Raw genomic sequence first — 16004 nt, 5'->3', positions numbered from 1 at the left:
ATCTATATTTTTATCAGAGTAGATCTAGGTTTAGCCAACTCAGCACTTCCAAATAACTGGATCGACTGAAATTTCTTGCCAATCTCAGATCTCTCGGCGAAATAGGGGAAAGAAGGGACGAGGCGATTGTTTTGTTACCTGTGGAGGAGCGACGGAGGCGAGATCGAGCAACACTTGCGAAGGAAGGGCGGCTGCGGGGATGAGGGTAGCCGAAGGAAATTTTGGAGCCGAAACGCGTGTAACGTAAATAAAAAAAGCTGTTCTCAAAAACGCAGGAAAGACGTGATTTTCAAACGCTACGGCGACGTTTTCAAAAACGCCGCCGCACATTTAAGCTGTCCCAAACGGGGCCTTAATTGCAGTGTTTTAAGTTGATTTGGTGGTGCAAAAAAGTTCAACCGGTCAGATAAAGAATGCGGGACAAGTTTGAAGATAGAAAATGCAAAGACAAGTACATCGAAGGAGAGTTTTTTTTTTTGAAGAATTATTCTAGTTCCATATACATTTTATCTATTTGCATATCTAACTTTCAAGCTAAAAAGCCCTAAAAAATCATGTTTTTGTGTGTCATGATGAAATAATTGTAAATTTAATAAAGTGAAAATATGTGTTATATTTTGTTTTGCTTTTCTGGATTTAGGTAATATTATAGTAAATAAAAGTTGTTGGGCGTGTGTTTTACGTATATGCAAGATTTTAGGGTTACACGGGAAAGTGCCCCCTTTTGTAACCAAAGAAGAACAGCTGAGGCAAATATATATCTAAATATATTAGTCAACTTTTACATATTTATGCCTGAACTCAATATATAATGGGAGCAAATGATCACTAAAAATATATTTGTGAAAATTTTCATCTTCAAAAGGTCAGTGTTTGCCAGACTGAACCAATTTTGTCTTGATTGACCCATCAGAGTTTGAAATTTCAAAGTACCTTTTTTGGGGCTTAAACTTATTTTAGTTGTTCCATATAGTCCTAGGCCAGTATGAAGGCCAATTAGTACTCTTTGCCCTTGGGTAACCTCATCACGTCCCTTGGTAGTCCAGGGCAAAATTTGGAGAGTGGGCTATACTTATTATGGGCTATATTGAACAACTAGAATACATCCAATTGACACAGGATGAGCGGGCTAATTGCGATGGGCTTAGGTTGACTAATCCTTAGGTGACTTGTTTGCTCCCTGGATAAGACATGCAAAGCCCTTGTAGGCCAACCCAACACTGATGGACCCCTTAAACTAGGATTTTGTTCGTTATGAAATTCTGAACCATGGGCAGCCTATCTAAGTGTTTTTCTAACTGCTGTGCCAACCTATCACTTTAGGAAACCCAATTATCTGATATCTTACCTCTGTCGTCCTTTGACGGGTATGTGCAACCATCTGGATATTGTAAACCACAAGATAGATCTCACTTGGGCAGCCCAGCCTTAGTTGTCTCATGCACTGAACCAAAATATACCATGATCTCAATGGTTTCACTTTAATCACGGTTGATCCATAGTGCTCAATAGCCTTAGTTGATCTAACCATGTGCCGTTCGAATGAGATTCATCAACCCTTCAGTGAATCAAAGGCCCTTAAGCCTTCTTGGCCACTTTTGTTGACTTCATTAAGCTAGATACTTAATCACTTAATCATTACTTAAATATATTAGCTTATATTTAGCCGAAGATTTATGCTACCCCAAAACTCATTAGATGCTTTAAATTAGAGACCTATATTTTCCATAATAGTTCATATATCAAGTTAGTTAAACCTGATTTGCATGATTATGTAATTGATCAAGTCTGAGTCTTCTTTGTTCAAATGAGGGGCATGAACAACTCCCAAGATTATTAGGATTCATTAATTGGCTGCTCAGAGTTTTGAATTGGGCTGGATCAAGTCTAAGTCTATCATTCTGACTAAATCTCTCATAATTATGAGTCCATAAAATCAGCCAAACTACTCAAACAAAACAAATTCTACATGATCACAGTATAGTGCATTAGGGACCTTTCTTTTAACTGCTTAGTCATTCTCATAACCTAAATGCTTAAGTGATTCTCAAGATGATTTTGGTCTCAACTTGGCTCACCACCAAACTCCAGCTTTTAGCTAGAAGCATCGTGTTGGAGGTAATGCAACCAAGTTTCTTATCGTGTTCATTGACCATGGTACCTTTTTTAGGTGATATAAGATTTCTCCAACATGTTCAGTGATGTGTTGGCTAAACAAGAGAATCTTTTAGCATACTCAATCCTATTTATTGCAAGCTCTATACCTCATGGGCTCAAATCTGATTATATAAAGTGTTAGGTAATGGGATCTGATTAAGCTAATGGATTTATTGACAATATTAGGCCCGTCTGCTCTTTAAAGAAAGTAGTCGGATCGTCCCTTCTGGTTAACTAGATCCACATGCAGGAAGTAATATATGGCTGACAGGAAGCCTTCATTGATTTGTCCTTTGCAATGTTGGCTAGCCCTGACCAGCTTTGGGCAATTCTAGTTGACTGTCAGCGTATTTTTCTCCATATGCTTTATAGCTTTAACTTGCTGTTATTGTGTCGTTTTAAAATTCTCTCTCAAAAGTCCACCTTTTCGTAGCATAGCAAATCCTACACCTTGGACAAATATTCTCAGTTCTCTTTCCATTTATCTCTACAAATGACAAAGTTAAAGCTTTATTTTAGGAGGAATCGAGTGGGGTCATCAAGTTGCTTCTCTTTGTTTTCTTTGGCAAGCTGTATCGATGGCTTAAGCCTTCATGGCTGAGGTTCTGCTATTTTTTGGTTCACCTTAAGGATTCCTCTCGTCTTCATGCATGAAGAATCATTCATCTACAACCCTATGAGCCGTTATGCTTCGTGTTGGAGGTAATACTTCCAAGCGTCTTATCGTGTTCGTTGACCATGGTATGCTTATTAGGTGATGCAAGATTTCTTAACATTTTTAGTAATGTTGGTAAATTTTCTTAATAAAGCAAAATATATTAACCAAATAATTATATGAGTATAAAATAGACATTTATTAATAAATGTAGAGTCAACTGAAAATTTAACAGCACATAATATGATTCAAAATTTCTATTTGAATCGTTTTGCTTGAAGCCTAGCGAAAAAGGTGGGTGGTGATCGATTTTCTTTTTATTTTTCCCCTTACAGTATAAATAATATATAATCTTTTATTTATCAGAACTACAATCCGAATCAGAAACTTGTTGTAATAAATAATTATTGTTTTGCTCACAATCTGCATGAGGATTCAATTGTTTTTACTTTTTTTTTTATATATTATATTTCATAAGACATCTAATTTTAGCTTGTGCTAGTTCTTCATTTTGAAGGATTTTCTTGGTTGATTGATAATGAGGAGGTGCTTTCCTTGCAGTTTCCCTTAAACTATTTTTATTTTCTTTGCATATTTATAATGTGAGACTTAACCGTTTATCAAGCAGTGTGAATTGTCTGGACAAAACAGAATTGTTCCTCTTCTTCGATTTAACTTGAGCAGATTGTCAGATTCATTTAGATATAATTTTACTAGTTTTTGTTCTCTTGCTATCTGGCCTTGGTAAATTGAACTCATGATTGTTGATCATGATCATGCTCGTATAATAATCATTTCTTTTCTTCATGATGATCCTTCTTTAGTATATACATCACCTTTTCTGGATTTATGCTACCATTTTATCGTGTCTTCTATTTTTAGCCTTGATCACCGAATAACAAATATGTGACTTTTGGATATGGTTATTTGATTTTGAATGACGAGCCTGATATGATTTTATGATAGACTTGGCTCTATTATTTATGTAGATTTATTTCTTTCAAGCTTCTAATCACTTTGTTGGTATTCTAGTTTTTATCCTGTGGCAAAAAATTAACCTAAAAGTTTTGGTAGCACAATTTTAAGGGATAATCTATTGTCGTAAACCATGGCTTGATGTTACTCGAAATATGATGTAGCTCATATAGAATCTTCAGTCTCAATATAATCACACATTCATGATACCAACCAAAATAAGATACGGGGCAGAACCTCATCTCAACTGTCCAAAGGATGTGCATGAAACCTTTCATCTAGCAGTTTTATGCTGAAGGGCTAAAGTATCCACCTTTCTTAAAATTTTAGCTAAGCTATATTTAATATGCTTATATATATTTGGTTATCTTGTCTTGTTTGTTTAAGGAATAAGTCAGCGGGGTATTTTTATTTTTTTATTAAACGGTGGTTGAGCCACCAAAATTGCTAAATCTGGCTGTTGGCATGATGTATTTTTATGTTTAAAGACATTCATTCTCATTTCATCAATACTGACAATTTTAATCCTACAATAACCTGGAAAGCTTTGTTTTGTTATGAATTTTTTTTCCCCATTTTTTGGCCAGGTCCAAATGGTAGTGGCAAAAGTTCACTTTTCCGGGTTCTTGGTGGCCTCTGGCCATTGGTATCTGGCCACATTGTTAAACCAGGGGTCGGTTCTGATCTTAACAAGGAGATCTTTTATGTCCCACAACGGCCATATACAGCTTTTGGAACACTTCGTGATCAGTTGATATATCCCCTTACATTTGATCAAGAGATTGAACGACTCTCCTATGAGGGAATGGTTGAACTATTAAAAAATGTAATATTACACAATCTTGTTTTTTTTACCATTTCTAAAGTTAAAGCATGTCAATGTCTTAAAACCACTTATTTTTTTTATTTTTCAGGTTGACCTGGAGTACTTGTTGGAGCGTTATCCACTGGATAAGGAAATAAATTGGGGTGATGAACTTTCTCTTGGTGAACAGCAGAGGCTGGGAATGGCTAGACTGTTCTTCCATAAGCCTAAGTTTGCTATTCTTGATGAGTGTACAAGTGCAGTCACTACTGATATGGAGGAACGTTTTTGTGCTAAGGTTCGAGCAATGGGGACGTCATGTATCACTATATCCCACCGCCCTGCTCTAGTTGCATTTCATGACATAGTTTTATCATTAGATGGAGAAGGAGGGTGGAGTGTTCAGTACAAGAGGTTATGATTTGCGGTTATTTTTATCTTTTTCATTTACATTTTTTTTCAATGTCAGTACTAAAACATCAAGTTCGTGTGAAATAGGGATGATTCATTAGATTCCCATGGAAATGGTCCCAATTCAATTGTATCATTCCAAACTGAACGCCATAGTGATGCAATTGCTGTTCAAAAAGCCTTTTGTAGCTCTGGAAAGGTTTTTAGATTCTTATTTTTCTGCCTTTCCAATTTTGTATTTGTCATGAAAATGTACTTCATCATGCTATATATTTATTTTCAACATCTGGCAGGGAAACAAACTCCCAAAATCTAAGGTTCAATCTTATTCATCGGAAGTATTGGTATCTTCTCCTCTTAGTTGGGATAAAGCTCAATTACCCGTTGTTCCTCAATTGAAAAATACTCCAAGAGCTTTACCTCTAAGAGTAGCTTCAATGCTAAGAGTTTTGGTAAGAGTTTCTGACTTTAACACTGCGAAAATTCTAATAGAATCTGGCCTGTTTGCTATTTCGATATGGAAACGTACCTTTTCCTGTCCTCTGTCTTAAATGATATGGAAACGTACCTTTTCCTGTCCTCTGTCTTAAATCACATCACCGACTTTTCAACCGACCACACAGATATTCTAACGATGCATTTCGGATATTTTTACCATTAGTATGTGAATTTTGGAAGCCATTTTTTATTTTGTTTTCCGTCTGTTCACCTGCTCATGAAATTGCATCTCTCTCTCTCTCCTTCTCTCTTGTTATGATTTCCATTATTTCTGTTGCTATAGGTACCGACATTGCTTGATAAACAAGGTGCACAGCTCTTTGCAGTTTCTTTACTCGTTATCTCGAGAACATGGATATCTGATCGCATAGCTTCTTTAAATGGTATGATAGTTCTTTCTTTTATATATTTCGTGTGAATAGATAAGTAATGGAGCTTCCTTTTTGTTTGTGTTATTGATGGGGTTTTAATAGGAACTAGCGTCAAGTATGTGCTAGAACAGGATAAGGCTGCCTTTATCAGATTGGCTGGCATCAGTGTTCTTCAAAGTGCTGCATCATCTATTGTTGCTCCTTCTCTAAGGCATGTATTATCCTTTTGGTGTAATATCAGCTGTGAGTCCAATTACTTTGTTGTCATCGAATTGAAATTTAACATTGTTTACTACTGCATCACAAGAAATTCCTTTTATTCGTTTTTGGGCTTGCCAAATATCTACACGGAAGAAAGAGTTGCATAGTTATACTTTAAACGTTTTGCATTTTTAAATTTAGTTGGCATAGAAAATTCAGATGTTCTACCAAGTGGAGATGAGCCATCATAGAATAAGGAACTTTTTTCCATTTGAGGATATGCATTGACTTCTGTATTCTTGATTATGAAGTTTTGTGTAACTTTTGTACTATTCAGTCGTTCAATTTTATTATGATGAATTGTTCAGAGAATTTTTATGGTATATAAAAGAATCATTTTAACAAAACCTATGCACACTTTGAGTATTACTTTATCTCATAAATTTGAATGGCAGATACCTGACAGCCAAACTTGCCCTTGGATGGAGAATTCGGTTGACCAATCATCTGCTAGAAAATTACTTGAGAAACATGTCTTTTTACAAGGTATTTCCATTTGTGTTTTGCTTTGAGTTTTATGCTTTTAATTGCATTTCTATTTGTAATTAAGATCGATTTGCTTCTTGCTTGGTATTATTTCTTAATTTTGCATCTGATTGCCTTAACAGTCAACTTTTGTGGCACTTATTTTAATGTCTTTTTTATAGGTGTTTCACATGTCAGATAAAAATGTTGATGCAGATCAGCGAGTAACACATGATGTGGAAAAGCTGACCGCTGAACTTGCAGGATTGCTTACTGGTATGGTAAAGCCTTCTGTTGATATTCTTTGGTGAGTATGTGATGCAACCTGCCATTCAGTAGAGCAAAAGCCCAAAATTGTCCTCCAAACTATCATCAAGTGGCTTATTTAGTCTCGGAGTTTTAAAGTGCTTTAATTTAATCCCAGGGTTATTAAAAATTGATTGCCCGAGGCTGAATTTCATGGTTATTAAGTTAATACCATCTGTTAACTTTGTGTGTATTTTATGAAGAAGAGTTTTAAATGAAAATTTATTTTTGTTATTACTCTATTTTCATATGTAATAAATAATTTAAATTTACGAATGAGGATAAATATTTTTTTCATGAATTAAATAATTAAATAATTAAATATAGTCATCCCCCTTTAAGGTAAGGAATTCAAATACTTTTATCAATAGAATCAATATTAGCACAAAGTAGAAAAAATTTATTACTTAAATAAACAGGGTAATAATAAAATACTTTATCACTTATAAAAATATAGTAATCATTAAAATAAAATTTCTTTTCCTAAAATACTTAAAAGGTTAACAGTTGGTGTTAACTCGTAATCATGAAATTGAGTTTATGGACTAGTTTGGATCAAATTTTAATAGTCTGGGATTAAAGTCGAGCATCTTAAAACTCTGGGATTAAATTGATCATTTGTTGATAGTTGGAGGACTATTTTGGGCTTTTGCTCTCATTTAATATGCTCCTTTGTAATGCATCTTCTAATGATGGCTTTCACATTCATGTTTTGGTGCCCTTTTGTTTGCAGGTTCACTTGGCGGATGAAGCTTCTAACTGGTCGAAGAGGAGTTGCGATATTATATGTTTATATGCTTCTAGGGTTGGGCTTCCTGAGAAGTGTTGCTCCTGATTTTGGTGATCTCGGTAGCAAAGAGCAACAGCTTGAGGGAACCTTTAGGTAATTATTTCAATTTACTTCCTTATATAACTTGTGTTTACTCATTTTGTCGGAGTATGGTTCTTGAAGCTAACAGTACATGATCAATATTCTTATATCAGATTCATGCACTCTAGACTTCGGACACACGCTGAATCAATTGCCTTCTTTGGCGGTGGTTCTAGAGAAAAAACTGTGAGAGCCATGTTTTCTCTTTCCTTTTATGCCTGCTCAATTATGCTCATACTGATTATTTTGCATATTGTTAACTATAATAACAATATTATTTTTCTGTAGTAAATACATTGGGATGTCTCTCATTATTAACAATACCGTGATATGCACCAAAATCATGACTTATCACAACTGAATTTTGTTGTTTTCTGCATCGTAATGTTATGGAATTTCTGATAGTTTTCCAAGCCCACTAACCTTACTTATTAATTATGTTTATGCATGCAACAGTTGGCCGATTTCAAATTTAGGGAATTACTCGATCACTCCAAGGTCCTTCTGAGGAAAAGGTGGTTATATGTTATACTAGATGATTTTGTTACAAAGCAACTTCCTCACAATGTCACATGGGGATTGAGTTTATTGTATGCTTTAGAGCATAATGGAGACCGGGCATTGACTTCTGCACAAGGTTTGACAATATAGAAAAACAGGGCTACATTAACTTTTTTTATTTTTTTTTAATTGGCAGATAAAGTGCTTTAATAATTGTTGTTTTGATTATTTGCAGGGGAGCTGGCTCATGCACTGCGATTTCTTGCTTCCGTAGTTTCCCAGAGCTTCTTGGCATTTGGGGATATTCTTGAGTTGCATAGGAAATTTCTTGAACTTTCTGGTGGTATAAATCGAATTTTTGAGCTTGAGGAGTTGCTTGATGTCTCTCAAAGTGGTAAGATCATTAACAATCATTATATGTTACCTTGAATTCATCTAGGTGTCATATTAAATTATTGATAAATCTTTTGACCGAATTTCACATGGTGCTTTTGTTGGTACCATGGGAAAAGCTTGTCTGAGTTGAGTATTTCTATTTCTATCTCTCCTTTTTTTTTTTGTAATTTTCTGCAAAATTCAAGCTATGGCCAAGCTTGTTTGTATTTTAAATGTCTTAGAAATCTCACGGAACTGCACTCGTTATTGCTATGAGCGTTTTTTCTTCTCAAGTTCTTATTCTTTAATAAACAAATTAATTTGGTAAGATTGTCGGAATATATACACTTAGATAAAGAGGAACCTAGGTTTGTTTCCAATCCATGAATTTTATCAATCTCTTGTAGCTTTGGACATAATGTAGCACAAAAATCATATATAAGTTGCATCATTTTGCAATAGAGATTAATATAAGTTATCTGGCTTGGTTTCATTTATTAAGAAAAAACATATTTTAATATTACTTGAGGATATACTCACTTGTGGTCCTTGGTGACACCGGAGTTAACTCAAATTACATTAGGAAAAATAAATATTATTACTGCAAGAAAATAAGAGGTTACAACCAACACACTTGAAAGGAAAAAAATAAAATAACACGGTATCTGAAATCTGAAATAGCAACAAACACAGCACAAACACTCAAACAAAGGTGGATCTTAGGGTGGTGGTGGTAATTTTTGAGAGTTTGGAAGATGGTGGGTGGTGGAAGAGGTGGTTGGCAAGCTGATAAGAAGAAGACAGTGGATTTCTTTGTTTCGGACAAAGTACATGACAAATATTGACGTGGCATGGCTGTTCGAGATAATGGCAACAGGGGTTGCGTGGGGCTGGAACAATATCAACAATGAAGTTGGATGGCTGGAACAATGATGGCGGATGCAATGGGCTGCTATGCAACCAAAGGAAGGCGGTCCTGGGAGGGGGCAATGAGGAAAAGGGATGGACAACTAGGAAACTACATGAAAAAAAAAAAACAAAAGGGTTATTGTTGGGATGGGCTGCAGTTAGGGCGAATGCGTTGCAGTGAAGGAGGAGGGAGGCAAAGGAATTGGGGAAGGCTCAGCACCATATGAAGACCAAGATATAGTCGAAAAACTATCTGGAACTCTAGGATACAACCCTCGAAGGGAGGAACAGATGCTGACAACTATCTCGATACAAAACACTCAAGAAATTGACTTCAACATCATACAACACATATATAGGAAATGAGTGAAAATGATTGAAGGATAATATGAAAAAAATCATAAAAAAAGAAATCTAGATTAATCTGGTCCTTCTCCCTGTCTCCTGCAATCGCAGGAGTTGTGCTGCTCCCGTTTAACATTCGGAGCGGAGCGCTCCCACGTTATGCTTCTGGCATAGGGGGAGCTTCGACTCCATTCGTCGAAGCTTCTGTTTCCTCTTAGTATGGAATCAAGTTGGACACGTTCAAGGTGGCGGAGGTGTTTCATCTCTCAATAAGTCAATCCTATAGGCTTTTGTTATTTTAAAGCACATCTCAGTAGAATAAGTAATCATTTTTTGGCACAATCAGAGCTAGGAAAATTGATAAATAAATATTCTCACGAATTAGGTCTCAAGCCACTAAAATTGTAAATTTCTCCTCCCACTTCTCGTGCTCCACTGGGCTTATATGATAAACAAGTATATGAGAAGAAATCAACTCCGATGGCAGACTACACTACTTTCACTAGTAATCACTCAGGAGAGATTCTTCTCTGGAAGAACTTGGACCAACAACAATAGCGAGGATGGATGACTGGAATAGTGATGGGGATGCAGTGAACTGCCAGACAACCAAAGGTAGGTGGTCCTGAGTGGGGTAGTAAGGAAAAAGGTTGGACAACAAGGAAATTGTAGGAAAATAACAAGAGGGCTGCTGTTGGGATGAGCTGCTACTAGGACGAATGTGTGACAGTGAAGTGAGAGGGATGCAAAGGAGTTGGGTAAGGATGAACACCATATGGAAACCAAGATATATTTGAAGCATCACCTAGAACCCTAGGGTCGATGGTTAATGGAGGTTGTCTCAATGCAAAACACACGAGAAATTGACTCAATGCAAAACACACGAGAAATTGACTTCTAAATCCTAATACAACACACATATAGGAAATGATTAAAAAGAAATGAAGGATAATAGAAAAGAAATCATAAAAGGGAAATCAAGATTGATTCGCCCCTTCTCGTTATCCGCGATTGCAAAATTTGTGTCGCTCGTGTTCCCTGTCCGGAGCAGAGCGCTCCCACTTCAGTCTCCTAGGGTTAGGGAAGCTTTAACCTCATTTGTTGAAGCTTTTGTTTCCTTGCGGTGTAGAATCAAGTCGGACATGTTCAAAGTGGCGGGGCTGTTGCAATCTACTAGTAAGTCAATCTCGTAGGCATTATTATTTTAGAACACATTTTAGTAGAATAAGTCTCCATCCTCTTTTGACATAATCCGAGATGGCACTGAAAAATTAGGTTTCGAGTCACTACATCTATAAAATACTCTTCCCCATTCTCGTGCTCCACTGGACGTATCTAATAAATAAGAAATGTGAGAAAAAATCAACTCTTGGACGAAATCTATGGCAGGCTGCTCTACCCTTACTAGTAACCACTCGGGAGTGACTTCTTCTTTGGTAGGTCATGGATCCCATTGAAGAATTTTCTTCCCTACCAAGTTTCTAAGACAATTTCCGAAGTTGTAGTTCATCCATTTTGTTTGGTCATCTGTTGATGGGTACATTGCTGAATTGAAACTAACATCTTGTATAACTCCATATAATCTTCCAAATATGACAATAGAGCATCATCTCTAATATGTTGGACCTCTCTAAGAAGGGGCAACTTAGGAAGAAGTCTGTATATATATCTTTCTGAAAAATCTGAATTTCTTTTATGGGGTTGCCATGCCTATGGTATTGGTTCCTTGAAATCATGACCGCCTTCGACTACTATTATTAATTTGGTTGGAGTCTCTCTCATGGGCTCATCTCGAACTATGTGCATCTTTCTCTCATTAGTTGGAAGTTGGTACTCCTTTTTATCCTCACCTTCTGTGTCCACCTTGTCGTTGCATATTTCTTCAACAATGCTCGGGTCAGTTAAATAGATTATTTTCCTTGTTATGCAATATGATTCAATATGCCTAAATCTATGGCACTTGATCCACCTTTTTTGCTGGGACAGATTTATGAATACTGTTTGCTTCATATGCTCTCTACTCTGAATCAGTTTCTTCTTTGGCGGGGTAGGCTTGGATGTTTCTCCGGTGTACTGTAGCTATAAGATCTTGAATTGAACCTTGCTTGAAAAATGTGATGGTCGCCTGGTGTTGTGGTCTCTCCACTTTTGAAGCTGGAGTTTGAAGATCCTATTTGTAGCGAGCTGGTAGGTAGTATCTTCTATTTCATCTTGAACTAGAAAGCGATCTTGTTTTTTCCCTCACGTTGGCATCGGTACTTTAAATTTTTCCATCAAAACAAAAGATTTTTATTTAACTTATTCATAACTAGCTTCACCATTCTGTCCAGTGGGATAGCCTAATACTCTAAGAAAAGTTCCACTCTCTGAAGCCACATGATGAACTCTTCAAGATCTAAGTGGTCGTCAAAATGTGGCAAATCCATATTTACTTCAAAATTTTGGCTTCTCCGATGTTTCAGGTCAAATATTTGGGGTAGAGACATCTGTAGGGTGGAAGAGATTCACTCAATTCCTTTGATCTAGCAAGTCAATATTATAGCTACAGGTGACTCTTTCTGATTGCCTCATCTCGAAAATGACAAACTTCTGATGCTATTGGAGGATTTTTTGTTGAACATCTTCCATAAAAGGTTCATGGGCATCTCTTTGTTTAATACTCATAAACGACATTGTAGCTTTTCCTCTAGTCCAGGTTTCCGACAATTGTCTCTTCGGTGCGTGGTTAGGGTTTGGGTGTAGGTAGATAAAGTAGGGTGTAGGTAGATAAAGTAGTGTGTAGGTAGATAAAGTAGTGTGTAGGTAGATAAAGTAGTGTGTAGGTAGATAAAGTAGTGTGTAGGTAGATAAAGTAGGGTGTAGATGAATGATGTAGTGTGAGGAAAAAACTAACTCCGATACCAAATGATACCGGAGTTAATCCAAACCATAATAGGAAAAAAAATATATTATTATCGAAATCAAATAAGCGGTTATAACCAACACATCTGAAAAGGAAAATACAACAATATTTGAAATATCAACTGACAAGACACAAACACTCAAACTAAGGTGAAATCTCGGGTTGGTGGTGGTGATTGGTGAGGGTTTGAAAGGGTGGCAGGATGGTGGACAAGGTTGTTGGCGAGTTGAAAACAACAAGGCAATGACTTTCGGGTTTCAGACAAGTATGCGACATATGCCAACGTGGCATGACCATCCAGGATAATGTCAGCAAAGAGGGAGGGCTAGAATAGCAGTGAGGGAGAAGATGGAAGGCTGTAATTGTGATGGGGGATGATGGGGGATGCGATGGATTGCCAGATATCCAAAGGAAGGCTGTCTTGGCTGGGGTCAGCTAGGAAAAGAGTTGGATAGCAAGGAAACTGCAGGAACATAGCAAAATGACTGCTGTCGAGGTAGGCTACAGTGAGGAGGAATGCGTGGCGATGAAGCGGGATGAATGTGGAGGGGTTGGGGAAGGATAAACATTACTTGGAGACCGAGATGAAGCCGAAGCATCACCTAGAACTCTTTGATATAACCCTCAAAAGGAATAAGAGGCGCAGACGACTATCCATATACGAAATACATGAGAAATTGAATTCCAAATCTTAATACAATACATTCATAAAATGATTAAAAAAGAATGAATGGTAATAAGAAAGAAAGCAAAAGAAAACTAGGATTGATTCGGGCCGTCTCCGTATCCGCGATCACGGGTGCTGTGCGGCTCGTGTCTGGAGTGAAGTACTCCAACATCACTTGGGCTATGCAGACAAACGATTTCTGTATGGTGTTTTGACGGTCTCTCCATTCTAAGGCAGCTTTAAAATATATGAAATTCAAATACACTTTTGTAAGTATTAATAAAAGTTATTTTTTCGTGCATCATTTTATGAATCTCAAAGCTGTTATTTAGCAAACTGACCTCTGTAAAACTACGCTACGACTTTCTGTGGCTCTTAATGATGCTCAGCAATCAAAATCTTCAATGTACTCGGTGCATTAAAATCAATTTTTATTGTTTTCTAATGTAGTTTGAATCCCATTAGCAGCAATTGCATGGTGCAAGTAGTGCCATATTATTCAGTCCTATCTTGCAATATGCATTTATACATTTTTGAAGTTGCATTTGGTTTTGTTCAAAAACATTTTATTTAAAGCGTCTAAAACGCTTTGAAGTGGTGGCTTGAAGTTTTATGCGTTTAAATTGGCCTTCTAGTATTGAAGCATGTGATTTTTGTCTTTGCTTTATGGTGTCAAAATCTTATGTTCTTCATCGCTATATGCATTGCCTTGAACATGACTGCCTCAGGTTTGGTGGGAATTTTACCCTTTCCTGTATAAAAAATCTTTTTTATATTTTTCTTTTTTAGAAATATTTAAAATACTTGTTTTTTTTTTGTCACTTATCCTCAATGTAGTTGACATTTGCAATATCAACGAATTATTTATATTTACATGAACTAAAGTACATGCTCATTAATGGGAAAAAATGTGAATCTCAAACCCATTTTAAATTAGACTGTTTCCATTTTTTTGTTTTTTTATTGGCGTTAGAATCATGCTTGGCTGCATTTCTTCAGTCTGATTATTGATATATGTATGTGGCATTAGGCATTTCCATTTTATATGTTATTTAATTCTGTTATGATATCATTTCCCTTTACTATACTAGACCAAGTAAAATGTTGTTTTCTTGTTGAATTTTGCACCATGTCAGGAATATAAATAATAAAATCTAAATCAATCTATATTGATATATATTTCTCAATGTTGTTTTCTTGGTTATATTGTGATGTATACATGAGTAAGATAGCATTATAATATTTTTCAAAATGTCCGAAACATTCTGCACCTTTCGACGAAAGTGTCAGGCAAATGAAAATTCATGGAGCTTTTGTCTTTTTACATCGGCTAGGTCAAGTGGTTTTATTTGAGTTTTTGTTTCTTTAAGCTTGCGTTTGTTCTCTTTGGTTGGGCTTGAGTGTTCTTAAGGTATTTATGGAATTTCACACTGTTCTACAGATATATCTCTTCCTGCTGCTTCAGTATCCTCTGAAGTGAATGTTATTCCCAAACAAGATATTATTTCCTTCTCCAACGTTGATGTCATTACGCCAGCGCAGAAGCTGTTGGCCGCGAAGTTAACTTGTGATGTTGTGCAAGGGGAAAGCCTTCTTGTTACTGGTAAATGATCTAAACTCATTCTTATTTCTTTAGGTGAAAACTTGTTTGACATTGTTATCTTTTGCCTTTATTATATTTTAAGGTCCTAATGGAAGTGGTAAAAGTTCCATCTTTAGAATACTTAGGGGTTTGTGGCCGGTTGTCAGTGGAAGGCTTGTGAAACCATCCCAGAATGTCATTAAAGGGGTGCAACCAAAATGTGGCCTGTTTTGTGTTCCTCAGAGGCCTTATACTTGTCTGGGAACTTTAAGGGATCAAATCATCTACCCGCTTTCTCGTGCGGATGTGGAGGAAGGGATGCGGAGAACAGGTATGTCATTAATGTCAGGAATATCTTTATAGTTCAATTTTAATGTTCTAATTGGATCATTGAAATTGGTTAAATGCTTGTAACTTGCAGATAGGCTTCATCTGCTGTTTTTTTTTTGTTTTTTTAATTTTTTAATTTATTTTAATTTTTTTATGTTAACATGTGTGACCATACTAACTCTGCAGAATCCTCCAGGCGAGAGACTTGTTCTAATTTATTTTGTTACGGTCTATCATAAATTAAGGCTTTGATATCAGTACTGATTATTACTATTTGGAAAAGAGCCGTTGTTGTATCAAGCGGATCACGTACAGAAAGCTTCATCGGAGTGAATGTTATGACTGTAGTATTTACTGTCAATGGAAAAACAAAGGACTTTCCATTTTGATGCTCTAATCCGTTATGCTCCTGGCATAATGTCTTTGATTTAGATTTAACCTTAAACTCAATTCAGCAGCCCTAGCGGGTTCTTTGCTTGGGCAAGAAAAAGTGTAGCCTGAGAACCGAACAACTATTGGGATGGTTGATATTGTATTAAGTGTTCAATGCAAAGTTAAAAAAAACATTCAATTCAAAGTTCACAAGAAAAAAATATAATTTTGCTGGTAAGGGTGAAT

General features: G+C 36.3%; 1 protein-coding gene across 1 annotated transcript in view; it reads left to right on the top strand.

Moving 5' to 3' along the window:
• Positions 1-2843: 2843 nt before the first annotated feature.
• LOC110018518 (ABC transporter D family member 1) overlaps positions 2844-16004 on the top strand; it is a 39381-nt gene continuing 26220 nt past the window's right edge. Inside the window, exons 1-15 of the mRNA XM_020715854.1 lie at positions 2844-2898; positions 4375-4613; positions 4702-5006; positions 5091-5202; positions 5297-5455; positions 5785-5884; positions 5975-6083; positions 6529-6619; positions 6781-6905; positions 7638-7787; positions 7889-7961; positions 8232-8412; positions 8512-8670; positions 14916-15077; positions 15160-15387. Coding sequence (XP_020571513.1) covers positions 2844-2898; positions 4375-4613; positions 4702-5006; positions 5091-5202; positions 5297-5455; positions 5785-5884; positions 5975-6083; positions 6529-6619; positions 6781-6905; positions 7638-7787; positions 7889-7961; positions 8232-8412; positions 8512-8670; positions 14916-15077; positions 15160-15387 — 2248 coding nt within the window. The remainder of the gene's footprint in view (positions 2899-4374; positions 4614-4701; positions 5007-5090; positions 5203-5296; positions 5456-5784; positions 5885-5974; positions 6084-6528; positions 6620-6780; positions 6906-7637; positions 7788-7888; positions 7962-8231; positions 8413-8511; positions 8671-14915; positions 15078-15159; positions 15388-16004) is intronic.

Source organism: Phalaenopsis equestris, unplaced genomic scaffold, assembly GCF_001263595.1.
Source record: "Phalaenopsis equestris unplaced genomic scaffold, ASM126359v1 Scaffold000024, whole genome shotgun sequence".
Classification (NCBI taxonomy): domain Eukaryota; kingdom Viridiplantae; phylum Streptophyta; class Magnoliopsida; order Asparagales; family Orchidaceae; genus Phalaenopsis; species Phalaenopsis equestris.
The sequence above is the reverse complement of the archived record's forward strand: the minus strand, read 5'-3'. Positions and strand labels throughout refer to the sequence as shown.